This window comes from Macaca mulatta, chromosome 16 (assembly GCF_049350105.2).
Source record: "Macaca mulatta isolate MMU2019108-1 chromosome 16, T2T-MMU8v2.0, whole genome shotgun sequence".
Classification (NCBI taxonomy): domain Eukaryota; kingdom Metazoa; phylum Chordata; class Mammalia; order Primates; family Cercopithecidae; genus Macaca; species Macaca mulatta.
In genome coordinates this window covers 60860725-60887796 of record NC_133421.1, presented here as the reverse complement: position 1 = coordinate 60887796, position 27072 = coordinate 60860725, and the positions used below count along the sequence as shown (strand labels likewise).

General features: G+C 44.4%; 1 protein-coding gene across 5 annotated transcripts in view; it reads left to right on the top strand.

Annotated features, from left to right (window-relative positions):
• The first annotated feature begins 11527 nt into the window (after positions 1-11527).
• B4GALNT2 (beta-1,4-N-acetyl-galactosaminyltransferase 2) overlaps positions 11528-27072 on the top strand; it is a 39880-nt gene continuing 24335 nt past the window's right edge. For 3 of the 5 annotated variants that reach the window (XM_077971251.1, XM_077971250.1, XM_077971252.1), the window contains exons 1-3: positions 12417-12544; positions 20901-21101; positions 21676-21813. In XM_077971251.1, coding sequence (XP_077827377.1) covers positions 12531-12544; positions 20901-21101; positions 21676-21813 — 353 coding nt within the window. In that variant the 5' untranslated portion in view covers positions 12417-12530. The other 2 variants (XM_015119344.2, XM_077971249.1) reach the window with 2 other exon arrangements.

The following is a 27072-nucleotide window of genomic DNA, read 5'->3' as shown; positions in this document are numbered from 1 at the left end:
GTGAGAACTTGAATAAGCTTCACGCCTCACTGAGATCCTAGCACAATCTGTTTAGAACCTTCCCCACAATTGAGGACCCAACCCCACACACAAATTGCTTAATCCTCATCCTTGAGCAAGTGACACCACTTGCTTTTTCCTTGAGATTATGACAAGCCTGGATGTTTTGTTCCCACTTCTTCAGTCTTCTGAAGAGCTGACCCCTCATCTTTTTCCTTTCAACATACATTTATTGAGCATCAGCAAAGGCTGAATTTGAAGAAGAGGAAGGGTTACTGATGATTTGGGTGGGAAAACACTCCCAGCACTCATGGGAATTGTTCATTCAGTCAATGAATGGTGCCTACTCTGAGCCAGGCCTATGCAAGGCTCTGGGAACAGAACAAGGAATAAGACATGGTCCCATTCCTCTGGAGTCAAGCAATTGCTAACTGGCAATCACCACCTTGTTGGGATGGCCCAAATTGTTCTACTTTCTTCTTCCCTGAGCACTTCTCTTGGTAGGAATTGCTGTTTTAACTAGGCCAAGATGCAAAGCTAGCTTAATCAGTCTTCCAGGAACAACTTTCAGAAAACTCAGTTATGGCACTAGAATCTGTTGGCTCAATCTGGTCCCATGTGGACCACTTGAAGCTTCTCCCATAATGGATGAGTAGACAGGGGCTTGGTGGTGAAAGGTAAAAAGAGTTTGTCCTTTGGCCCAGCAAGACCAGTGCCAGAGGTGGGTATACTGGGCACTGGGAGTAGCTGGAAAGACCAAATATAAGGGAGATTCAGGTTACTTAAGAATTTGCCAATTTGTCAAAGCTGATTGCTGGAAATGGGTCCACAGCCAGGGAGAAGTGGAAGTCTTATAATGGTAGTAAAATGGATCTACCACAGTGAAAAAGCCTGGGGTCACCACTAGGGGAAGCTACCCTCAGACTGATCCCAGACAGGGCCTGTAATGTGATGTGCACAGGCTGGACAGCCATCAGGGCTCCAGGTGGACTTGGACAGCCATCTCTTCTTTAGTCCTCAGTAAGAGTTAAAGAAAGAGGAAAGAAACACGAAAAGCAGCTCAACAGTCAAAGACAGATTTATTTTGGAGAATAAACCTGAGAGGGGCTTCTGGCCGATTTCGGTCATGAGTGCTCTCTCTTACAGACTAAGAGTATTGGTTTTAGGGTGAGAGAGCTTATCACAGGCTTGGAATGTTTCTATGTGTGGGAGAAATTTATTGCAGGTTGGAATGTCTCTGGTCAGAGAGGAGGCAGTCTTGGGCTGGCATGTCTCTGGTTGGGGAGGGATTTATCTTATGGTTGGAGTGTTTCTGGTCAGAGATGTCATTTGTGATTTATGGTCATGCTGACCTTAGACATTAGGCTGATGCCCTTTGGATTTAGGTGGTTTTTGATCAAGGTAAACTTTAAAATGGCGGTGCTTGTCCAAGATGGTGATACTCCTGCTCTGTCAATCCTGACCCTATAGTTATAAAAAGGATGAGGGGTGGTATGTTCTTTCTGGCTACTTCCTGCTGATTGGGGGACAGAGAGTTTTCTGGTCTCAGATTGACTGTAGGAGTAACACTCTGTATTTGTTTCTGGGTAGTTGTCTGTGAAATGGCAATGATCCTTTCAGTTAAAAATATTTGAAAAAAGGTTAATTAGGCAGGGTAAGAACATTAGTCCTAGGTATGTTATTAGAAGAGAAGGCCCAGAAATGGGATGACCCATGCTATTATTTTGTTTCCAAACTAATAATCTGTTTGGTTGTTTTGGTATTCTCTTACCTTTTCAGCCCTTTCTTTAAATTTTTCAGCAGCGTCTCTTACTAGGCCCAATTGGTTGAGATAGAAACAACATTCCTTACCTAATGAGAGGCAGAGGCACATGTTTGGAAAGGCCTGTGTGTTATTTTCTGTTAGTAACCATTTTTCCTGCTATGAGGATAATAATTAAGCAAAATGCTACAGTAACTGAGATTCTCTGTCTGATATTCCACCTTGAGGCCGCTACGGTATATAATCCTACTGCAAATTGTAGAGTGAGTAAAGCAGTTCCCACAGGGTGGCATAGTCAATAATTTCCATTAAAAGATTTTAATATTTGGCTGAGAAGGAGAGGTAGGAATGACAAAAAGCATTTGGTGAAGTAGGGGTGAGACTGAGTAAGATGAGTAGTTCTCACTTAGTTACTTATTTTTTATGATTTTCAGCTTAAGATTTCCTATTTCTTTACATTGATATTTAGGATGTTCCTTTGGGCTGTCAGGGGTTGCTTCCTCAGCTTTCCAGGCTTTGACTTGAGTGTGATGTACCCAGGAGTTGATTCCTGTAACAGATACTGTCTCAATTACCCTGGGTTCCATGGACTTACTAGACGTGGGGGCGAAGGATGCTGGGCACCCTCAGTTATTAGTTGTCAGCGCCAGCAGTGAAGAGATTTCTTCGTGTGATGATCAGAGGCTTAGAGGCAGCGCCTGCTGAAACAGCTAGTTTTCAGTTCATAGGGCTTTGAGAAAGCACAGCTTATTTTGGAAACTTGTAGCCAGGAAAGTTAGAATTTAATTTAAACTGTAGAAAATAATAAAAATTGAGAAACATTTTGCAACACTAGAATTTAATAACAGGCATGCTATAGTTTTTGAAACATAATTTCCTTTCTTCAATTTCCCATTTTTATTAAAAGACAAATCATGGTAGGAATGGCTTGTTTTATTACTCTTGGCTTAATTATTTGCATAAGTGCAGCAAGGATAATTATTTGTTACATAGGCCTTTTAAATTGGCATTGATGGAACTTTTTTCCACAGAAGGAATCTCAGATAAGACTTTTTAAAGCTGAGCCCAGCCATGGAATTGTACTATTAAATACCTATTAGTTTCCCCTTGAGATTCCAAAATAACTTGGGGTTCCTGGCCTATCAGAAAGTGACATTCTTTACTTACTGCAGATCAGAAACCCTGTACAGGGACTGTGTACACAAAACATGAGGCCAGTTTCCCAAGGGCTTCCTTGGCTTCATAAGTCAGGTTTGATTCCTTAAAGGAAAGCACACCATTCCAGTCAAAGCCTTGGTAAAATAACCAGTTTTTCCAGTTGTGTCCTGTTACAAAAGAAAACAGATTCTTATTGCACTTATGCAAATAACTATATTGGCACAACTTAAGAATACTCAGTTTCCAAATTCTGGAGAAAGTCAGGTAGAGAGAAACAAGTATGCTCCAAATTTTGTTCATGGGAGTATACTAAATTGTCAAAAGCTGTCAATAGCTCAAAAGAAGAGTTTCTTTGACTTTGAAAAGCAAAACAAAGGATTATCACTATTTTAAGCAAAACGTCAAAGAGATCACTTCAGTCTCCTATTAGTTCAGTTAATGCAGTTAATTTCTGTCCTGCTTGATAGTAATGAACATATTAGCTCTTCAAAAGTCCTGAATATTTTTCCTCTATTCTGATGTCACAGTCTCCAAAGTTATCCAAAACCTCCATTCAAGAGCACCTGTTAGAGCTTTATAGCTGATTATAAGACTGTCTTCTAAAGAGGACCAAAACAACGCAACAATTGTTGACGGATGACAAAAAGTTTTAGAGTAGCTATAGCTAAAGTCACAATTGACAAGGATATCTGTTACCTTTGTGGCACACAATAATTTTAACATAACAATTATAATTATTACTGATAACATACACTAAGATATATCAGAATTATAGGAGTCTCCCATAACTTTGGAACACATGCCAATAACATATTTATACAAATATAGCTCAAAGAAAGCCAAACACCATTTTATATTTGACAATGCTTTCTGTATGATTTTATACCACATTTTACCATTATATTAGTGTGCTATTAATGTTAAGCTCAATTTTTAACAAAACCTTGTACACAAATTTACTCAATTTTAATGTTTGACCATAAGGTAAAGATTTTTATAGACCCTTTTTAACCCTTTATAATTTTTGCTAAAAATCAAGTTAGCGCTTTAAAAGAAATCTGTGCTTTTATTTTAATGCTCAATTTACAGAAAAACTGGATCATACCCCTTCAACTTTAGCCAATATGTTTACAGAGAATTTCCTTTACAATTAACCTTTCAAAAATTGCTTAAACCTTCATTTTTATTTTATTAAACTTAAAACAGTTCTTTAATCTTTAAATCTAGGTAAAAATCCACATTACATTTTCATGCCTCCTTATAATCTTTTTACCAAAAGTATATGTAAACTTTTTTCAGTAGTCTTAAATACATGTCACACTGTTAACTTTTAGCAACCTTTACTTTTGTTGGTGAGTTTGGGATTTTATTTTTATTTATTTATTTTTGAGATGGAGTTTCACTCTTGTCACCCAGGCTGGAGTGCAATGGTGCAATCTCAACTCACTGCAACCTCCACCTCCTGGATTTAAGCGATTCTTCTGCCTCAGCCTCCCGAGTAGCTGGGATTACAGGCGAGTGCCACCATACCCGGCTAATTTTTATATTTTTAGTAGAGACGGGGTTTCACCATCTTGGCCAGGCTGATCTCGAGCTCCTGACCTCAGGTGATCCTCCTGACTTGGCCTCCCAAAGTGCTGGGATTACAGGCATGAGCCACTGTTCCCAGCCAAGCTTGGGATTTTAATTATGTACTAGGTGTAGAGCCTAGGACTAGACAGAAGTGCAGATAAAGTCTGACTTATCCAAGCATTTAACTCCATGTGTCCTAGGTCTTACCTATCTTCAATGAATCAATGAAGGCCAGTTGTACAGCTAAGAGTTATAGTGGCATTTTATAAAGCATGCAGGAGGCCTAATCACTTTTAAATTGTACATTTCTTTTTCTTTCTTTCTTTTTTTTTTTTTTTGAGACGCAGTCTTGCTCTGTCACCCCAGGCTGGAGTACATTGGCACAATCTTGGCTCACTGCAGTCTCCATCTCCTGGGTTCAAGCAATTCTCCTGTCTCAACCTCCTGAGTAGCTGGGACTACAGGCACATGCCACTACGCCCAGCTAAATTAATTTTTGTATTTTTGGTACAGGCAGGGTTTCACCATATTGGTAAGGTTGGTCTCGAACTCCTGAAATGCCTTGGCCTCCCAAAGTGCTGGGATTACAGGCATGAACCACTGCGCCCACCCTAAATTGTACCTTTCTTACATAAATTTCCTTTTATAAAACTTTTTACGACGTACACAGACAATTTCTGACTTGCCTCAACTTTCTGATTTGTTGTAAACATTCCTTTCTTTAAACAATCAGTTAATTTACTTTAGGACAAGACGTTACCATATAAGATTCTTTTTTATATAAATTATCTTTTCTTTAATTTCAAGATTAGAAGTTAGGGTATTTCACTAAATAGTTCAAGATGGAGCTATCTTTATTAAACCAATATTAATGTTTCATTTATTAAACAATTACACAAGCAAAGATTATTCTGTTTGGGCTGAGTTACAGTTTTATAGCCTCTACGCCAAAATTTAACACCTTACAGTATTTGGCAGAGATAGGTATGAAATTGCTTGATAAATAAATGCAAACAAAAATGTATGCTGGCAACTCTTAAGACATTTCTTTTTATTTATTTATTTATTTATTTATTTATTTATTTATTTATTTTGAGACGGAGTCTTGCTCTGTCGCCCAGGCTGGAGTGCAGTGGTGTGATCTCGGCTCACTGTAACCTCCTCCTCCCGGGTTCACACCATTCTCCTGCCTCAGCCTCCCAAGTAGCTGGGACTACAGGCGCCCACCACCACGCCCGGCTAATTATTTTTTTATATATGTTTAGTAGAGATAGGGTTTCACCGTGTTAGCCAGGATGGTCTCCATCTCCTGACCTCGTGATCCACCCGCCTCGGCCTCCCAAACTGCTGGAATTACAGGCGCGAGCCACCGCGCCCAGTCAAAACATTTCTAATCTTACTGTACCAGTAGGTTTTAAAGATTAAAGTCATGCGAACTGAAGGTCCTACTTTGGGACAAACTTTTACTTTGTCCTTAAAAATGTTTGATTTAGGCCGGGCGCGGTGGCTCAAGCCTGTAATCCCAGCACTTTGGGAGGCCGAGGCGGGCGGATCACGAGGTCAGGAGATCGAGACCATCTGGCTAACACGGTGAAACCCCGTCTCTACTAAAAAATACAAAAAACTAGCCGGGCGAGGTGGCCGGCGCCTGTAGTCCCAGCTACTCGGGAGGCTGAGGCAGGAGAATGGCGTAAACCCGGGAGGCGGAGCTTGCAGTGAGCTGAGATCCGGCCACTGCACGCCAGCCCGGGTGACAGAGCGAGACTCCATCTCAAAAAAAAAAAAAAGTTTGATTTAAGTGCTTATTTTTCTTAGGTCAATTAATTAGAGCTTTTAAAATAGATACTGCACACATAACACGTATATAGCCACACAGATAACCAGAAAAAGATCCAGTAATTATAAGATTTAAACAAAAATTTCCCTGTTGGATTAATGGCCTTCGGGTGAGGCCCTTTAAAAATAGGGCTAGGAAAACAATTTCCAGAACCTAATAAACAAGCATAGCTGGAAGACAAAGACAGATTTTGGGAAGTACTTAATCACCTCTAATTCTAGCGGTTGCATAAGGAAAACAGAGATTTTTCCCAAAATGGGATTTGTGGTGCCTTTTTGTTTTCCCAAGGAGTCCCAGGCCACCAGAAGTCATTTTAGGGTCTTTCATACATGCACCAAGAATGGCAAGGCAGAGTGGAGAAAAGTAATTCAGTTGACTGGGAGAAAAAACCTTTCCTAGGAAAATAAGATTTATGAAGAGACAAAACATAAAGGCCTTTTGAATATACTCATAGCTTGGATATCCATTTTAATTAAGCTGAGCACTGTTTTTTTTTTTTTTTTTTTTTTTTTAATCAGGGGTGAGGGTGAAGGTTAGAATTATGTAAATGTTAGGCCAAGTTAAAGGATTGGGTTATGTGCAGGAATTCCCTGTGGTAATGAGAGGGATTTTTCATAGAAAGATCCTAGGTACTGTTTGATTTGCAACAAATCAGACATGGAGAAAGGGCATGAATGCAAGCAATGCCTTCAACCCCAGCCACTTGCCAGAGAGGGAGAATGGCAGAGATGGTTTGATTAGATGGAGCAGTTTTTGAACGGGTAACAGGTGGAGAAGGGGGGGAAGCGGGATTTGGGGCTGAAGGCTTGGGGGCAGGAGGGGCCACCGGGTCAGAGGGTTCAGACATGCGAGGAGCAGAAGCAGGGGGATGAGAAGGCAGAGGGGGTTCATCTGCAGGGTCAAAAGGGGTTTCAGAGGAAGGGGTTTTGAAGGAAGGAGTTTCAAAGGAAGGAGAGACCTGGGGAAGGTTTTCATTAAGAAGAAGGATTTCATGAAGGGTGTAAGCTTGACACAGGGAGGGTTGGAATCTAAGGTAGAAGAAAGCCTGAATATAGAGAACCTCTTGGCATTTGCCATTCCTGGTTATAAAGTTGTCAAGGTCCCTGAGAATTTGAAAGTCAAAGGTGCCATTTTTGGGCTTTTGGCTTGAAAATTTAATTTGCCATTATTTAATTTTTACTGGGGCCAGGCCATGTTGCAATAAAAATCCAAACACTTTGGCTTTATATTTCCTGTTAGCCAAGTTTGGTGAGTTTGTGAAGGAGACAGCCCAGTGGAGAGGATGTGGGAATGTGGGATTGTTTGGCACCCATGTGGACTGGTAAGAGGAAGCCGAGGGTGTCTGGTTTAGTTCTAGGCATTCCCAGTCAAAAGACAGAGACCTGGAATCCTCTTTATAAAGAGGATGGTCAAGTTGAGAAGAAATTGGGCATCCCCAAGATTTCTTCTAGCTTAGTCCCACTGGTCCTCTGAGGACTAGGATGGCAGACCTGACTTTCCCGAGTACCACAAGAAAGAAAGGGGAAGGCAGATCTTACCAGTTAGCTGGATTAGTGTCTGATGTTAGATGTTCCAGGTGGACTGGCAAAGGGCCTCTTGGACTGGAGCCACAAGAGGTGGGGTGAGGAGGAGAGAAAAACAGAGAGAGAGAGAGAGAGGAGGAGGAGGAGGGAGGAAGAGGGGAGAAAGAGAAATACCTGATACCCCTTGTGGGCAGTCAGAGGTGGATTCCTGAGATCTGAGGGTTTTGAGGGCTCACTGGAGAGTAGCCCCAGCCCGAGCCTCGCAGTCTCCTTCAGGTTAGTTGTCCTTGTCACGCAAATCGCTCAAAAAATAAAGTGAGAGACAAGATGGGGTGGATGGCCAGAGACTCTCAGGATCCAGTGGGATGAGCAGCTGCTGTCCACTGCTTCCTGGGTTGCAAAAGAGCCTCTATCCCCAACACCTGTCCTGGCTTTCAGCACCAAATGTAAGAGTTAAAGAGGGAAGAAACACAAAAAGTGGTTCAACAGTCAAAGACAGGTTTCTTTTGGATAATAAACCTGAGAGGGGCTTCTGGCTGATTTTGGTCAGGAGCATCCTGTCTTACAAACTAGGAGTATTTATTGGTTTTAGGGTGAGAGAGCTTATCACAAGCTTGGAATGTTTCTGTGTGTGTGGGAAGTTTACTGTGGGGTTGGAATGTCTCTGGTCGGAGGAGAGGTTATCTCGGGGCTGGCATGTCTCTGGTTGGGGAGGGATTTATCTTATGGTTGGAATGTTTCTGGTTGGAGATGTCATTTGTGGTTTATGGTCATGCTAACTTTAGCCATTAGGCTGATGTCCTTTGGATTCAGGCGTTTTTTTGATCAAGGTGAACTTTAAAATGGCAGTGCTTGTCCAAGATGGTGATGCTCCTGCTCTGTCACTCAGGGAAGCAGCAGGGCAGCTGCTTGGCTGTGGTCTAGGTAGTCAGGGACCACAGCTAGCTCTGCTATGGAGAAACCCTGATCAAGCTGAAAAACAGTAAATACATTCTCCTTTAATCCACTCTCCCTCCCTGCAGTCATCCCTAGAGCAGGGAGAGAGGATCAGCAACTATAGAGGGTTCACCTTGGAACCACAGTCACCAATCACAACACGATTGTGAAGGAAGAGTTATGCCTGAACTATCCTCTTCCCTGCTTCCAAACCACAGAACTGATGGAAAAGAGTTTTCCTACTTAAATAGAGCTGGTGTGGGGACAAGAGCCACTTTATTTTAAATGCAAATCTACCTGGTTAACCCCCAGTCCCAGGAGTGCCTCTAAAATGTCTAGTTGGGCCAGGCACAGTGGCTCTTGCCTGTAATCCCAGCACTTTGGGAGGCTGAGGTGGGAGGATCACCTGAGGTCAGGAGTTCAAGACCAGCCTGACCAACATGGTGAAACCCTCGTCTCTACTAAAAATACAAAATTAGCCAGTTGTGATGGTGCATGCCTGTAGTCCCAGCCACTTGGGAGGCAGAGGCAGGAGAATTGCTTGAACCCGGGAGGCAGAGGTTGCAGTGAGCCAAGATCATGCCACTGCACTCCAACTTGGGCAACAGAGTGAGACTCCATCTTCAAAAAAAAAAATGTCTAGTTGATGTATTACTCTTTTTTTTTTTTTTTTTGAGACGGAGTCTCGCTCTGTCACCCAGGCTGGAGTGCAGTGGCCGGATCTCAGCTCACTGCAAGCTCCGCCTCCCGGGTTTACGCCATTCTCCGGCCTCAGCCTCCCGAGTAGCTGGGACTACAGGCGCCCGCCACCTCGCCTGGCTAGTTTTTTGTATTTCTTAATAGAGACGGGGTTTCACCGTGTTAGCCAGGATGGTCTCGATCTCCTGACCTCGTGATCCGCCCGTCTCGGCCTCCCAAAGTGCTGGGATTACAGGCTTGAGCCACCGCGCCCGGCCGATGTATTACTCTTTATGTATGAACACTTACTCATTGTAAGTTTCCTTCTTATTGTTGCAGAAACCATAAGCTGTGATGCCTGTAGTCACCCATGTATTCCTTCTAGGATACATATGCTTTTTGCCCAAGATATAAGCTGTGGTTTGAGGGGTTGTAGTGTAGAAATCTACCTGCCTTGTGGTGCCCAGGACCACACATCTAAGTTCCCTTAATAAATCACCCAATACCAACAAACTGGATTTGTGTGCCTCCTCCTTTGGTTTCTCAGCTCCTTCAGCATTTGGGGGTCTCTTTGCATATACAACCCTTTCACAGAACAGTTGGTGATACAGGGGGTTCGAGGGAGCCAGCACTGGCTTTAGAGACAGAACTCCTGGGTGAAAATCCTAGCCCCATTGCTGGCCACATAAGCTTGAACAAGTCATGAAAGATCTCATAGGCTCAGTCTTCACATCTGAGAAGTGCCTGACAGTGTTATTACAAGAGCTGAATGAAGGAGGGGAATGCATGTGGAAGCTCTTCCTAAGCAAGGAGGTGTTATACAAATGTGTTTTTTTTTCCCCCTACATGCACGTGGTCAGTACAACACTTTTCTGATTGGTCTTGTCAAAGAGGATCTCTTTTCCAGCCTGGAGCTAGAAAATAGTTACCCGCATTTGCTACATTAAAACTCCTTTCTGAGAGACTCCCTTTCTCTACTGGCTGCCAAGGAGCTCAGACCTGAACTTGGGACTCACCTGCATCAAAGTTGTAGATCACACTGGCATTTCCTTCTACTCTTTTCCAAGACTCACTTTCCCAGACTCCGTCAAAAAGAAAAGCACTGGTCATTTTTTTTTTTTTTTTTTTTTTTTTGAGATGGAGTCACTTTCTGTTACCCAGACTGGAGTGCAGTGCTGCGATCCCAGCTCACTGCAACCTCTACCACCTGGGTTCAAGTGATTCTCGTGCCTCAGCCTCCCAAGTAGCTGGGATTACAGGTGTGTGCCATCACCCCAGGCTAATTTTTGTATTTTTAGTAGAGATGGGGTTTCACTATGTTGACCAGGCTGGTCTCAAACTCCTGGCCTTAAGCGAGTCACTTACCTCAGTTTCCCAAAGTGCTGGGATTACACACGTGAGACACCGCACCCGGCCCTATTTTGCATGCACTTTCACGCCATATTTAAAGATTCTTGCCGGTCGTGGTGGCTCACACCTGTAATCCTAGCACTTTGGGAGGCCGAGGCAGGATGATTGCTTGAGCTCAAGAGTTCAAGGCCAGCCTGGGCAAGAGAGTGAGACTTCCTGTCTACAAATTATTATTATTTTTTAATTAGCCAGGTGTGGTGGTGGGTGCCTGTAGTCCTAGCTACTTGGGTGACTGAGGTGGGAGAATCACTTGAGCGCTGGAGGTCAGGGCTATGAGCTACGATTACACCATTGCACTCCAGCCTAGGCAACAGTTTAAAAAATAAATTCTCATATTTGTGACAGCTGGGCCATTAGAATACAATATAATCATGCGTGAGAGGAGCCATGGGAAACACTGAGCCTGGCTTATGAAAAAGGTCCTGCAAATCTAATTTCATCTGAAGTTCAACAGACTCTTTCTTCCAGGCACACAGGCGTTATGTGGCCCCACGGGTCCCTTGCCCGTTAGAGGGATTCAGCCACACCCCAGCTTTCCAGTCCCTAGGGTCTTTTGCCAGGACAGTACTTGTGGAGTGTGGGGTGAAGTGGAGGGTGGAGGTGGGACCAAGGCCGAATTTAGCGACCCCCAGCATAAGCTGCGGACGGGTCAAGGCCACGAGGTTGGAGTGCACGGGAACACAGCATAGTGAGGAAGGAAAGGTAGGGACTGCGGTGATAGACTAGGGGTGGACGCGGGGATTGTGTTTTTCTGTAAGCGGGAGAGAGAAGCGCGATCACCAGTGGCAGAGGAGAAAGGTCCAGGGTAGAGATGGGGGCGCTGGGATGGGGGCGGTTAGGAGAGAAGGGCGGGGGCCGGATCGCTGCGAGGACCGGCTCCGGTAGCCGGGGGAGAGGACGCAGGCGCGGGGCGGGAAGCGCAGGGGACGCAGCTCGCTGCTCCTGGTGGGCGAGTGGAGACGCTACCGACCCTGGGTCACGTGAGCCTCCCTGCCCCGTCTCGCCCACCCCTTTCCACACAGAAGTTCGGGGACTCTCAGCTCGGACCACCCACCGGTAGAGTCCGGAGGGTCTGGAGGCGAGCGGTGGTGTCTTATAACTTAGCTCCGAGTTCGAGGGACAGAAAATGCACGACTGGAAGCTTCAGGTCACCCAGACTTGGTTCGAATTCTAGCGTCTGCACTTTCCAGCGGATTACCCCACTTTTCCTCGGCTTGCTCTTCTGAAAGGTGAGCTGGTAACTGTCCTCATCTCGTAGGGCCGTTGTGATGAATAAATGACCCCGCGTAGATGAAAAGCGCTTAGCGCGGAGCTCACTGTTTACCTAGCGAGTGTCCCATGCAGGGGCGGTGGTCATCCTTGTCGCCTTCTGGAGTTCTCCTGGGCGCGGGCCACTGGCGGGTCTGTGCGCCGCGGGGTCCAGTGGTCCCCAAACCACGACAACGATGTCTGGACGTGTCGGCGCCAGGCTGGGCGCACAGAAAGACCTAGGGCGTGGGAGGGGAGTGGGTGACGGGGGCGGGGACAGCCCCAAGCGTCCTGCACCTGCTCTGCTCGCCGAGAATTTGCCCGGGTCGGTGCCAGGGCAGGGCAGTCGGAGGCCTGGCTGCTAGGGTCCGCGACATCCGGCCGTCCGAGGGCGGCGGGATTCGGGATGACTTCGGGCAGGTGAGTGTCCCCGGGGCAGAGCGGGGCAAGAGGTGAAACTTCGGGAGCCTGGATCGCCGCGGGTCCTTTCTGGCGTCTGCAGAGCCGGCAGATGCGGGGGCCACAGACGCCGGAGCCCAGGGAGCTGGCGGTTGGAGTCTTAAGTCCAACCGGTTCCCCGCATAGGTGGCTGCAGACGCGAGGTGAGGGCGCCTGCGAAACGAACTCTGCACCCCCAGGAACGGGGAACGCTGGTTTTCCATGGGAAAATTCCACATGGAGGTGGTCTCTTGCTGTCGGGAATGTGTCTCGGGGACGCCCGAGTGTGAGAATCGGCTCGGAACTGCGGGGTTCGGGGCTGGCTGTTTGTTTGGAACTCAGAGGCGCTGACCCGGCCTGGGGCCCCTTTGCTGCCCACCGGAGGAACCGCCGTCAGGGGTATGTAGGTGCCCGGGCGCGGGGATTGAGTGGGGCTCTGGACAGTCGGGGACCCCGGCGGCTTGGTCTCCTTCACAGTCCGCGCTGAGTCAGGGAAAAGTCGGTTTTCAGATCCAGGCGCCCACCGCAGGGCAGAGTGAGCGGCGGTTGTGTGGCCCCGGGTGCTAAAGAGCCTCTACGGAGTGATATAATAATTAACGGGGTAAAGTCTAAATTAATTTTTATAAGCTACGAAGAAGGATCAGGCACACATTTTGTGTTCTTTTATCCCCGAAGTTTATTTTGTTTGTATTTTCCAAAACTCTAAAACAATTATTAAACATTGACAAAGAAGTCATCTCACAAAAATACAAAAACATGTTTGTGACATGACATCTTGTAAGCATGAAAAAGAACACGTTTGGCTGGACGCAGTGGCTTACACCTGTAATCCCAGCACTTTGGGAGGCTGAGGTGGGCGGATCACTTGAGGTCAGGAGTTCAAGACCAGCCTGGCCAACATGGTGAAACCCGTCTCTACTAAAAACATAAAAATTAGCTGGGTGTGGTGGCAAGTGGCTGTAATTCCAGCTACTTGGGAGGCCGAAGCAGTAGAATGGCTTGAACCCTGGAGCAGAGGTTGCAGCCAGCCCAGATTGCTCCATTGCACGCCAGCTTGGGCGACAGAGCGAGACTCAAAAAAAAAAAAAAAAAAAAAAAAAAAGTAGCAGCACAGGTTGAACAGAGGATTGGTGGAATGGGGGAAAGGAAGGCAGATTGCATCCATTTACGTCCCTGGCTAAGGCTTTCACTCCTGCGTTCCCCTTCCCCAACTTCCCCCACTCCACCTTCCTTAATGGGTGACTGAGAAAGAGGAAGCTGGAAGGCCTGATAATGATGCCAATAAATTTAAAGCTGGCAAATCCTTAGCAAATATGACTTTTCCTCCGCCTGTGGAAACATGCACAAAAGGTCTGCAGTTTTTTGTTTTTTTGTTTTTTTTTTGAGACGAAGTCTCCCTGTGTCTCCCAGACTGGAGTGCAGTGGCGCCATCTCGGCTCACTGCAAGCTCCACCTCCCGGGTTCACGCCATTCTCCTGCCTCAGCCTCCCGAGTAGCTGGGACTACAGGCGCCCGCCACCACGCCCCGCTAATTTTTTGTATTTTTTAGTAGAGACGGGGTTTCACCTTGTTAGCTAGGATGGTCTCGATCTCCTGACCTCGTGATGCACCCGCCTCGGCCTCCCAAAGTGCTGGGATTACAGGCGTGAGCCACCACGCCCGGCCTGCAGTTTCTTTTTAACTGACAAATAATAATCGTACATATTCACGAGGTACATAGTGATATTTTGATACATATAGTGATAAACACATAGCATAGTGATCAGATCAGGATAATTAGCATATACATCTTCTTAAACGTTTATCATTTCTTTGTGTTGGGAACAAACATTAAATATCTTCCTCTTAGCTATTTGAAACTATATTATTATTATTATTTTGAGATGGAGTCTCGCTCCATTGCCCAGGCTGGAGTGCAGTGATGCGATCTTGGCTCACTGCAATCTTTGCCTCCCCAGCTCAAGCGATTCTCCCACCTCAGCCTCCCGAGTAGCTGGGATTACAGGCATGCACACACGCAACACCATGCCCAACGAAATTTTGTAAATTAATTTTATTTTATTTTAATTTTTTGAGACAGAGTCTAGTTCTGTCGCCCAGGCTGGAGTGCAGTGGCGCAATCTCAGCTCACTGCAACCTCCACCTCCCTGGTTCAAGCAATTCCCCTGCCTCAGCCTCCAGAGTAGCCGAAATTATAGGCCCACGCTACCACACTCAGCTAAATTTTTTGTATTTTTAGTAGAGACAGCGTCTCATCATGTTGGCCAAGCTAATCTTGAACTCCTGACTTCAAATGATCCACTTGCCTCGGCCTCCCAAAGTGCTGGGATTACAGACATGAGCCACAGTGCCCAGCCTGAAACTATATATTATTGTAACTATATTCATCCTACAATGTTACAAAATACTGAAAGGCATTTCTGCTATCTAGCTGAAACTGTGTAACCATGCCCTTGGACTTCCTAGTGTTCAGGACCATTAGCCAAATAAATTTTTCTGTATAAATTACCCTGTGGTATACCTGTGGTGTTTTGTAATGGCAGCACAAAATGGGTTAAGACAGTTTCTGTAACTTGATTAGTTTAAATGTATTTATTTTTCTGGGTACCATTTTAGAAAATTTGAAAGTTGTTACAGAAATATGTGACAAAGATAGTGCAAATTCAAATTACACACACACACACACAACACACACACACACACAGAGTATTTCTGGACTTCGATTTGTTCCATTCACTTATTTGCTTATTCCTGAATTGGTACCATGCTTTTAATAACTGTGGCCTTGCGATAACTTTGCTCTTCAGTAGTAATATAGCTATCCTTATTTATTTATTTTTTTTAGATGGAATTTCACTCTGTCACCCAGGCTGGAGTGCAGTGGAGCGATTTCTGCTCACTGCAACCTCCGCCTCCCAGGTTCAAGCGATTCTCCTGCCTCAGCCTCCCGAGTAGCTGGGACTACAGGCGCGTGCCACCACGCCCTCCTGATTTTTTGTATTTTTAGTAGAGATGGGGTTTCACCATGTTAGCTAGGATGGTCTTGATCTCCTGATCTTGTGATCTGCCTACCTTGGCCTCCCAAAGTGCTGGGATTACAGGCGTGAGCCGCCACACCTGGCCCATCCTTCTTATTTTTAATATCTTCCTTGCTATTCTCATGTGTTACTTCTAATAAATTTTAAGAGTCATTTTGACCAATGAAAAATCTGTTCTGCTGGCTTCTGTGGTGTGTGCCTATAGTCCCAGCTACTCAGAAAGCTGAGGCAGGAGGATTACTTCAGCCCAGGAGTTTGGGACCAGCCAGGGCAACACAGTGAGATCCTGGCTCTAAAAAAAGAAAATCCTGGCCAGGTGTGGTGGCTCACGCCTGTAATCCCAGAACTTTGGGAGGCCGAGGTGGGCGGATCACGAGGTCAGGAAATTGAGACCATCCTGGATAACATGGTGAAACTCCGTCTCTATTAAAAAAAAAAAAAAAAAAAAAATTAGTCGGGCATGGTGGCGCATGCCTGTAGTCCCAGCTACTCGGGAGGCTGAGGCAGGAGAATGGCATGAACCTGGGAGGTGGAGCTTGCAGTGAGCTGAGATCGCGCCACTGCACTCCAGCCTGGGCGACAGAGCGAGAAAAAAAGAAAGAAAATCTTGTTTTGCTTTTATTCATGTGGTTATTATATTGAATTTATAAATTAATATAGGGCAAAGTTACATCTCTAAAAATTGAGCCATTCTAATCAAGAATAAAAAGAATCTATCAAGAATCTATCAAGAATAAAAAGCATCTCAATCTATTCATCTATGTATTTCCCTAATACAGTGGTAATTTGCTTAATTCTTTATTTGTTCAGTGACGAAATTAATTCTTGATCGTTACAAAAAAAGAAAAAAGAGAGACTATAGAAACGTGTTCATTGAATAGTGCAGACCACAATTAAGAGCTTGATGTGTGTCATTTCAGGCATACAATCCAATAAAGTTTTAAGTTTTTAAGGGCTCATATTTTATATTTTATGTATATTCAGTAATTTGATTTTTTAAAAGGTGCCTTTATTTACTTAGATGTTTAAGCTCTCACATTAGAGTTTATTTATTTATTTATTTATTTATTTTTGAGATGGAGTTTCGCTCTTGTCGCCCAAGCTGGAGTGCAGTGGCGTGATCTCAGTCCACTGCAACCTCCACCTCCTGGGTTTAAGCGATTCTTATGTCTCAGCCTCCTGAGTAGCTGGCATTACAGGTGCCTGCCACCACACCTAGCTAATTTTTGTATTTGTAGTAGAGACAGGGTTTCGCCATGTTGGCCAGGTTGGTCGCGAACTCCTGACTTCAGGTCATCTGCCCACTTCGGCCTCCCAAAGTGCCGAGATTACAGGCGTGAGCCACCGTGCCCAGCCTCACATTAGAGTTTCACAAGCTGGTGAACGCTTGGCAAATTGTTTCTCCCAGAGAACTACAATCATACATTCTTACACATTAAACTATTATCAATACACATCACAATTTTATCAATTACACAGTAAAACAAATTATCAAGTATACAAATATTAAGTTACACAGCTTAAAAGGCATGCAATATATCAGATGTCTGCTCAATTCATTACCAGAAACCCACTTTTTTCTTTTCTTTTTTTTTTTTTTTTGCCAAAGAGAGATTGACAAGAAAAGGAAAAATCACACTTAAGCAAAATAGCTGTAAACGACTTCCAATAGGTATTTCAAAAATTACAAGTTGTTCAGAAATCTTATGAAATTGCTTTAGCTATATAATATGGTTTGCATGTGTCCCTCAAAGTTCATGTGCTGGAAACTTGATCCCCAATTACACAATGTTAAGAAATGGAGCCTTATAAGAGGTGATTAGGCCAGAAGGGCTCTGTGCTCATGAATGGATTAATGCCATTATCATGGGAGCGGGCTCATTATAGTAGGAGTGGATTCCTTATAAAAGTACAAATTCAGCCCCCTCTTGCTCTGTCTCTCACACGCACTCACTTGTTTTTCCACCTTCCACCATGGGATGATGCAGCAAGAAGGTCCCCAGATGTGTCCCCTGGATCTTGGACTTCCCAACCTCCAGAACATGAACTTCTGTTCTCTGTAAATTACCCAGTCTCAGGTATTCTGTTATAGCAGCACAAAACAGCACAAAACAGACTAAGGCAGTGTGATAACAGAGCACTGTTTCCTTTTAAAACGTATTTACTAAATTAAAAGGTATATTCTACATATTCTGCACAAGACAAAAACCACATTTTACCAAAAATATTTAATTGTTCCCTCCCATTCTTTTTCAGAACTTAACAGGGAGGGCCCTGTTAAGTTGCCCACTAAAATTTAAGCATTTGATGAAATGTAATGTCTGGAGACATTAAAGACATGTGCTTCCATACAGTGTAGATTTTCAAAATGAAAATCCATAACAGCACAAGATGAGACTTATAGGAAGATGTTAAATGATCACTGTGAGACCTGATTACAATCCAATAAAAATCAGCGGTTGCACAAATCTGATGTATACTAGTACAAATGCAGTAGATATAAACATACAGTGAGCAGGCAAATAATCAGATAGGCCCCACTTTCAATGTTTGAAATGACGGGAGGAATAAACCATGTAAGGTCTAGAGTGCTCCTAGTTCCAGGGATTTTAGTTCAGTATGATACTAAAAATATACAAGTATTGGGCAGGCCATTTTGGTACTTAATCTCTCTAAATTTCCTATATATTAACAAGATTCTAGCATGGCAATAGATTTAAAGAAGATTTATAACTCAAGACTGCATGATTTCAGGAAATGTCAGTTGGTACCACCCATAGGCACATCTTGAATGCTGAAAACCAAGAATCTTTTGCTAAGTGCCCAAGAGATCAAGATCGTATGGGCCACCTAAGAGTCTGCCACATAAGTCCCACATGTTTCTTCTTAAGTATCTGCCTGCCTGGGTCATTTTGTGTTGTGTTGTTCATTTGAAGCAGATTTCTGCTTTCATTATGTTTTCTGAGTTGTTGGCTTATAGAAACCTCTATAGGGTAGTGGCTAAAAGTGTGGTCTGCTTTTGAATTCTGCATCCGTCATAACCAAGAGAGCAGGTTACTTTTCCCATTTAGCTTCAGCTATCTCATCTGTTAATTGGTGGAGTAATCAAACTTCTCTCGGCCAGGCGTGGTGGCTCATGCCTGTAATCCCATCAGTTTGGGAGACTGAGGCAGGCAGATCACCTGAGGTCAGGAGTTTGAGACCAGCCTGGCCAACATGGTGAAACCCCGTCTCCACTAAAAATACAAAAAATAGCCGGGCGTGGTGGTGGGCACCTGTAATCCCAGCTATTCAGGAGGCTGAGGCAGGAGAGTCACTTGAACCTGGGAGGTGGAGGTTGCATTGAGCTGAGATTGCGCTACCGCACTCCAGCCTGGGTGACAAAGCAGGACTCTGTCTCAAACAAAACAAAACAAATAACAACAACAAAACAAAAACAAAAAGTAAAACTTCTCTTGTTATGCTCTTGTGAGGACTAAATGAGATAATGCATATAAAGCTCTTGGCAGGTGGTCTAGAACATACTAAGTGGTCATTAGATAATTATTATTATTAATTTTTTACTATATTTTGTCACCAGATACCCTACTAAAATTTTACTAATAGTTTCTCATCTAATACATTTTAGTTTTCTGAATATGTAGTTATTTCATCTGTAAATAATACTTTTTATTTCCCTTTTCATTATTTATCTTTTTATTCCATAAGCTAATCTTACCTGCATTGATTAGCACTTCCATGACGATGTTAGATAATGGCAGTGGGCCTTTTTTTTTTTTTTTTTTTTTTTTTTTTTTTTTTTTTTGAGACAATCTCCCTCTGACACCCAGGCTGGAGTGCAGTAGTGCAACTTTGACTCACTATAACCTCTGCCCTCTGGGCTCAAGTAATCTTCCCACCTCAGCCTCCCAAGTAGCTGAGACCACAGGCCTGGGCCACCATGCCCAGCTATTTTTTTTTTTCCAGTAGAGACATTCACCATGTTGCTGGTCTCAAACTCCTGAGCTCAAGTGATCCGCCTGCCTTGGCCTCCCAAAGTGCCGGGATTACAAGCGTGAGCCACCATGCCCAGCCTATTATTTTTTTAGAGATGGGGTCTCAGTTGCCCAGGCAGTAATGCAGTAGTGCAATCATAGCTCACTACAGCCTTGAACTCGTGGGCTCAAGGGATTCTCCTGCCTTAGTCTCCTGAGTAGCTAGAACTACAGGCACATGCCACTGTGCTTGGCTATTTTTCAATTTTTTGTAGAGACAGGGTCTCACTTTGTTGCCCAGGCCAGTCCTGAACTCCTGGTTTCAAGTGATCCTCCTGGCTCGGTCTCCCAAAGTGCTCAGATTACAGGCATGAGCCACTAAGCCTGGCCAGGTTACATTTGAATTGTGTTGTCAAAATGTATGATCTGAACTATTTCTACTTTATTACAGTTTTCTTTGTGTCCTAATATGTGGCCAATTTTTATAAATGTTCAAGAGCTCTTTAAGAGAATACAAATTACATCATTTTGTTGTTCTGCTGCTTTAAAATATTTTTGAGACTTGATCAAGTTAGACATGTCAGCATCTCTAACTATCTTTGTATTTCTGATCCTTCTTTCATACCCTGCCGTTTTTTCTTTGTATACTTTAATGCTATTATTAGTGGATAAAGTTCATGGCTATCTGTTTTGGTATCATGCATTTGATCACTGTAAGTGGTCTTTTTGTCCTATTTAATACTCTTTTTTTTATTGCCTTGAATTTAGCTATGCTGACATTAGCATTACTAACCTTTTTTTTTTTTTAAGAAGGAGTCTCGCTCTGTCGCCAGGCTGGGGTGCTGTGGCATGATCTTGGCTCACTGCAACCTCTGCCTCCTGGGTTCAAGCCATTTTCCTGTCTCAGCCTCCCAAGTAACTGGCACTACAGGCATGCGCTACCATGCCCAGCTAATTTTTGTACTGTTAGTAGAGACCAGGTTTCACCATGTTGGCCAGGATGGTCTCGATTTCTTGACCTCATGATCTGCCCGCCTTGGCCTCCCAAAGTGCTGGAATTACAGGCGTGAGCCACCGTGCCCAGCCTCTAACCTTTTTTTTTTTTTTTGCTGGATTTTTTTTTTTGGCCATCCTTTTATTTGTAATTTTTCTAAGTCCCTTTGTTGCAACTTGATTCTTTCCTCCTCTGTTTATCAGAAATCAATTTTAGTGATCAATATAAGCTATATGCTTAGCTTACATTTTTCCTGAAGTTATCAGTCTCATATACATTACATAATCAATAAAAAAGATTTTAACATAATCTGTTCTTTTGTGTCCCAACAGCTCGAGATTTCTGTGGCTCCTCAAGATATTAGTCATAATCTTGGGACTTGGCGTTGCTGGTTTTATGTTCGGAAGCACGTTCCTTCAAGCAGTGTTCAGTAGCCTCAAGCCAGAGCTCCCAAGTCCTGCCCCGGATGTCCGGAAGCTGAAGCTTCTGCCTGAGGAACATCTCAGGAACCTCTTTTCCTACGATGGAATCTGGTGAGAGACTGAGTGTTCTTTCTTTCACCTTAGTGCACACATCTTCCTTGCTCCTCCTCTGGAGTACTGGCACCATTGTACAGATGGTTCTCTTGCTTTTCTAAACCTGTGCTGAATGCGCAAGTTACTGCAAGCCAGGATAGGGCTTGGTCTATAGGATCCAGTCTATGTCCTCTATAGCACCCAGTAAAATCCCTGCAAACTTTGGAGAGCATGTAGTTTTTGATCAAAACCGCAGAAAAGATGCTGCTTCTCTGTCCCTCTGCCCTCCTTTCATGGTGGGGTGAGATACAACTGACAGTCATGTAGCTCTCAGATTTAAAGAAGTTAGGTGCAGGGGATAATTCAAGAGGAAGAGTCTTCAGCCTTTCTCTGTCCCTACTTCCCTCCCTTTGTCCTTTTGTCTCTGTGAGGGGCCAGTGCAGGGGATTCCAGGGTCTCATCATCTCAGAACAGTTGGGTGTAGGAAAGAAGATTTTCAGAGTAAACTACACATTGGATTAGGACTCCGGTTTCCTCTCACCCACCAGCCTACCCACCCAATCCATATTTACAATCCTCTTGCTTGTTTCAGGCTGTTCCCGAAAAATCAGTGCAAATGTGAAGCCAACAAAGAGCGGGGAAGTTACAACTTTCAGGATGCCTATGACCAGAGCGACCTCCCAGCAGTGAAAGTGAGGAGACAGGCTGAATTTGAACACTTTCAGAGGAGGTAATGCAGGCCATGAAGGCTCTTGGGTTCTGAGATGGAACAAAAGCTCTCCCCATGTCCTGAGGGTGTGAGTCTTAAGAGAAAAAGCAGGAAGGAATTCTCTCTCTTGCAAGGGTCCCTGGGAGGAACTATTAGGAATGAAACAAAAAGAAGGAATTGAGGAAATCATCCTTAAATGAAGATTTCCAAAACTTTGTATGTATAAAACATTTCATAACAACAACAAAAAGCTGGGGTTGGTGACACATGTCTGTAATTCTAGTATTTTGGGAGGCCAAGATGGGAGGATAGCTTGAGCCCAGGAGTTTGAGACCAGCTTGGGCAATATAGTGAGATCCCACCTCTACCAAAAAAAATTTTAAATTAGCCAGGCATGATGGTACACGCCTGTAGTCCCAGCTACTCAGGAGGCTGAAGTGAGAGGATCACTTGAGCCCAGGAAGTTGAAGCTGCAATGAGCCGTGATCACACCACTGCATTCCAGCTTGGGCAACATATTGAAACTCTGTCTCCAACAAAAGCAAAAACAAACACAAAAAGCAAAAGGAATGGAGATAGTTTGAAATATCTGGTGGTACAGCCTCCATGCACCCAGGCCATCATAGCAGGTGATTTTGTAGTCATCACCAAGTTGCCCTATTTTATTCACTTATATGTTGAGAGCATACTATCCCTGTGCTATATGCAAGGAGTGTATCATTTTGTTTTAGATTACAAGGAGTGTCAACACTCAGGTGTATCAACCAGGATTGTTGGTTGAAAAGGGCAGAACTTGGCTGGGCACGGTGGCTCACGCCTATAATTCCAGCACTTTGGGAGACTGAGGTGGGAGGATCACTTGAGGTCAGGAGTTTAAGACTAGCCTGGCCAACATGGTGAAACTCCATCTCTACTAAAAATACAAAAATTAGCCAGGTATGGTGGTACACGCTTGTAATCCCAACTGCTTGGGAAGCTGAGGCAGGAGAATCACTTGAACCCAGGAGGTGGAGGTTGTAGTGAGCCGAGATTGTGCCATTGCACTCCAGCCTGAGCAACAGAGCGAGACTTCATCTCAAAAAAAAGAAAAAAGAAAAAAGTAAACAAAACAAAAACAAACCAACAAAACAAAAACAAACAAACAAACAAACAAAACAAGAAAAGGGCTGAACTTGGCCGGGCGCGGTGGCTCACGCCTGTAATCCCAGCACTTTGGGAGGCCGAGGTGGGCGGATCATGAGATCAGGAGATGGAGACCATCCTGGCTAACATGGTGAAAACCTGTCTCTACTAAAAATACAAAATATTAGCTGGGCGTGGTGGCGGGCGCCTGTAGTCCCAGCTACTCGGGAGGCTGAGGCAGGAGAATGGCATGAACCCGGGAGGCAGAGTTTACAGTGAGCCGAGATCACGCCACTGCACTCCAGCCTGGGTGACAGTGAGACTCTGTCTCAAAATAAATAAATAAATAAATAAATAAATAAATAAATAGGGCTGAACTTGATTCTGGATGACTTACATCAAAAGGGAATTTGTTAGAAGGATGCTGGGGCCTTACCAAACCCATAGGTGGTAGGATGTCCAGGCTGGGAAATCAGGTAAGAACTAAAGGAGCATGAAGAACTGGTCAGGCTCCAGGGCCATCTGGTCCCCATATTGTTGGTGCTTCTGCAATGAACTGTCCCCAGGTCACTACCTTAGTGCTCAATTAACTGAGCCTAACTCATGAATGGAAAGGAAGGGAAAGGGTGCATCAGACCCCTCCAGGTTTGACTTTTGAAGCTAGCCACTGCCTTAGTCCATTTTCTGTTGCTATGGCAGAATACCACAGACGGGATAATTTATAAAGAAAAGCTAAGTTTATTTAGCTTATGATTCTGGAGGCTGAGAAGTCTAACAGCGTGGTGCTGGCATCTGGTGAAGTCTTCTTGCTGCATCATAACATGGTGGAGGGTATCACGTATTGAGAGGGCAAGAGCACATGCATCAGCTGAGGTCTCTCTTCCTCTTCTTCTTATAAAACCACCAGTCGCTTGGTTGGGCAAGGTGGCTCACGCCTGTAATTTCAGCACTTTGGGAGGCCAAGACAGGTGAACCACCTGAGGTCAGGAGTTTGAGACTAGCTTGGGCAACATGGCGAAACTCCATCTCTACTAAAAATATAAAAATTAGCCGGGTGTGGTGGTGAGTGCCTATAGTCCCAGATACTCAGGAGGCTGAGGCGGGAGACTCGCTTGAACCTGGGAAGTAGAGGTTGCAGTGAGCTGAGATCGGACCACTGGACTCACTCTAGTCTGGGTGACAGAGTGAGACTCCATCTCAAAACAACAACAACAACAACAAAAACCACCAGTCCCATCATGGAGTCCCTACCTGATGACCTTATCCTAATTAATTCCTAAAGGCCCCTACCTCCAAACAACATACGAATTTGGGAATTAAGTTTCTAACACATGAAATTTGGGGAACACATTCAAATTATAGTAGCCACTACCCTCCAAATTACATGCAAATGGAAAGCTCCCCAGAAGACAGATGGAGGCACTGTCTCCATCAGGAGGTGTTGAAAGCTGGACAGCCAGTGGAATACACAGGAGATGCTGGCATGGATTTCAACCCTGGTGCGCCTAGCTATGTGAGGAGCATCTGGTCTTGGTAGTTAACAGTGCTGCCGCAGCTGACTGGCTGCATTCAGGTCCTGCATCCTCTACCTGCCAGCTAGGTGATCTTGGGCAAGCTGCTTAATCTCTGTAAAATGGGGATGCTAATAATACCTAGCTCCAGTCGGGCGTGGTGGCTGACTCCTGTAATCCCAGCACTTTGGGAGGCCGAGCCAGGCAGATCACCTGAGGTCAGGAGTTTGAGACCAGCCTGGCCAACATGGTGAAACCCCATGTATTAGTCAGGGTTCTCTTAGAGGGCCAGAACCAACAGGCGGGGGCGGGGGGGGAGAGAGAGAGAGAGAGAGATTATTAAGTGTTAACTTACATGATCACAAGGTCCCACAATAGGCTGTCTGCAAGCTGAGGAGCAAAGAGAGCCAGTCCAAGTTCCAAAACTAAAGAACTTGGAGTCCAATGTTCAAGGGCAGGAAGCATCCAGCACAGGAGAAAGATATAGGCTGGGAGGCTAGGCTTTTCTCGTCGCTTCACGTTTTTCTGTCTGCTTTATATTTGATGGCAGCTGATTAGATGATGCCCACCCAATTAAGGGTGGGTCTGCCTTCCCCAGCCCATTGACTCAAATATCAATCTCCTTTGGCAACACCCTCACAGACACACCCTGGATCAGTATTGCATCCTTCAATCCAATTGAGTTGACATTTAGCGTTAACCATCACAAGTCCACCCTTTTGTCAACTTGAACCCATACACATCTCCTGAGATCATACATAATCTTCAAATAAAGACAATCATAAGGTCATAATTATGCCTAACATAATACAACTATCTTTCATACAACCAGAAACGCACCAATCCCCAATCCAAATACTATTACATAAAGTTAACAATACTTAGAATCTGATATGAAGTCAATAAATCTTATGTCACATGACAAAGGAAAGGAAATAAAATGAAGATATTTTCTTAGTACAAGTGTGTATATGCACAAACATGTTTTTAACAAAAGAAGGAGGAAATACTCATGACGATTACAGTCCTCATTTCTGCAGCTGGTACCTGCAAGCACCTCAGCAGGTAATGGTTTTTTTTTTTTTTCCTAGTGGAGTGACCCAAACCTTCATTCCTGAAGGGTCTAGGTCATTTGTAGTCCTGCCTGGATTGGGCTATTGTAGTTTCCCATTGACCTTAATCACAGGGCATGGTAATACTAAGAGACACCCTAATGGATCTCCTGTATTCCCTGTGCACTCTTCCTTACATCCGTTGTGGAGCAGTAGACTGATTTCATCTTGATGGCCTGGGTCAGTCACCCCAGCTAACACAGTAACTTCCTTCTTAGCCTGTTGACTTAAAGGTAGGAGGATCCCAAAGTGTCCAGGTGGCAATCTTAACTTCCACTTTAATGGAATCACTGTTGTGTATCCTGGTGGCAGCAGTCCTCCCTCTGGAACTAAGACCTCGAAGCCAGCAGAACATAATGTCGCAGGAACAGGAAGCAAAACTTTTGCTAGTGGATCACTAGGGGTGATGGTGACCCTTTGATTCCTGGACCCGTGAATCCTGGCGATGGAAGAAGCAGTACCACATATTGGACGCTGATTCAGAGCATACATGGCCTTCTGGAGAACTTTGCCTCAGCCCTGCAAAGTATTGTCACTTAGTTGGCACTATAATTGTGACTTCAAAAGGCCATTCCACCGTTCTATCAATCCAGCTGCTTCAGGATGATGGGGAATATGGTAAGACCAGTGAATTCCATGAGCATGAACCCGTTGCCTCACTTCTTCTTTTATTTTCTTTTCTTTTCTTTCTTTTTTTTTTTTTTTAAGATGGAGTTTTGTTCTTGTTGCCCAGGCTGGAGTGCAATGGCATGATCTCAGCTCACTGCAACCTCCTCCTCCCAGACTCGAGCAATTCTCCTATCTCAGCCACCCGAGTAGTGGGATTACAGGTGCACACCACCACGCCCAGCTAATTTTTGTATTTTTTATAGAGATGGGGTTTCCCCATGTTGCCCAGGCTGATTTTGGACTCCTAGCCTCAAGTGATCCCCCTATCTTGGCCTCCCAAAGTGCTAGGATTACAGGTGTGAGCCACCATGCCTGGCCCAACACTGTCTTTTCTTAATTTCCACTGCTGACTGCTCTGTAGGGATTCCCAAATTCTAGCTAAGCCATGTGTCTAAACATTCCTGTCTGATTGAGGGCTCCTTAAGGTGAGACTGTAGTTTTCCAATCAGTCCAAGGGCTCTATGAGAGCTAAACAGTCCTCCATCAGACTGGAAGGTTCATGCTTACAAGGGCTATGTCTCCTCGCTTAGACTGGTACTTCCAAGGCTGGACTCTCTCCTTCTTTAGATTAGGGATTCCCTGAAGGTTGGCACTGCTCTTGCAGGATGTCTTCAGCTAATGAAATTACATATGATAAATAACCCAGAATCATTTGCTCCCTGGTCAATGTCACATAAGCTATATAAATCTCTGGAGTATATACAGGAGATATTTCGCAATTTACATGCTTCTTTATATGTTGGGTGAGGTAATCTGGCAAAATTGCGTTTGGAGACCACATCTTATCCTCCAGAGAATGCATGACTGATGTGAAAGGAATGACCCAGGGATCCATATAGGATGACTAATTAAGAGGATGTCTGTGC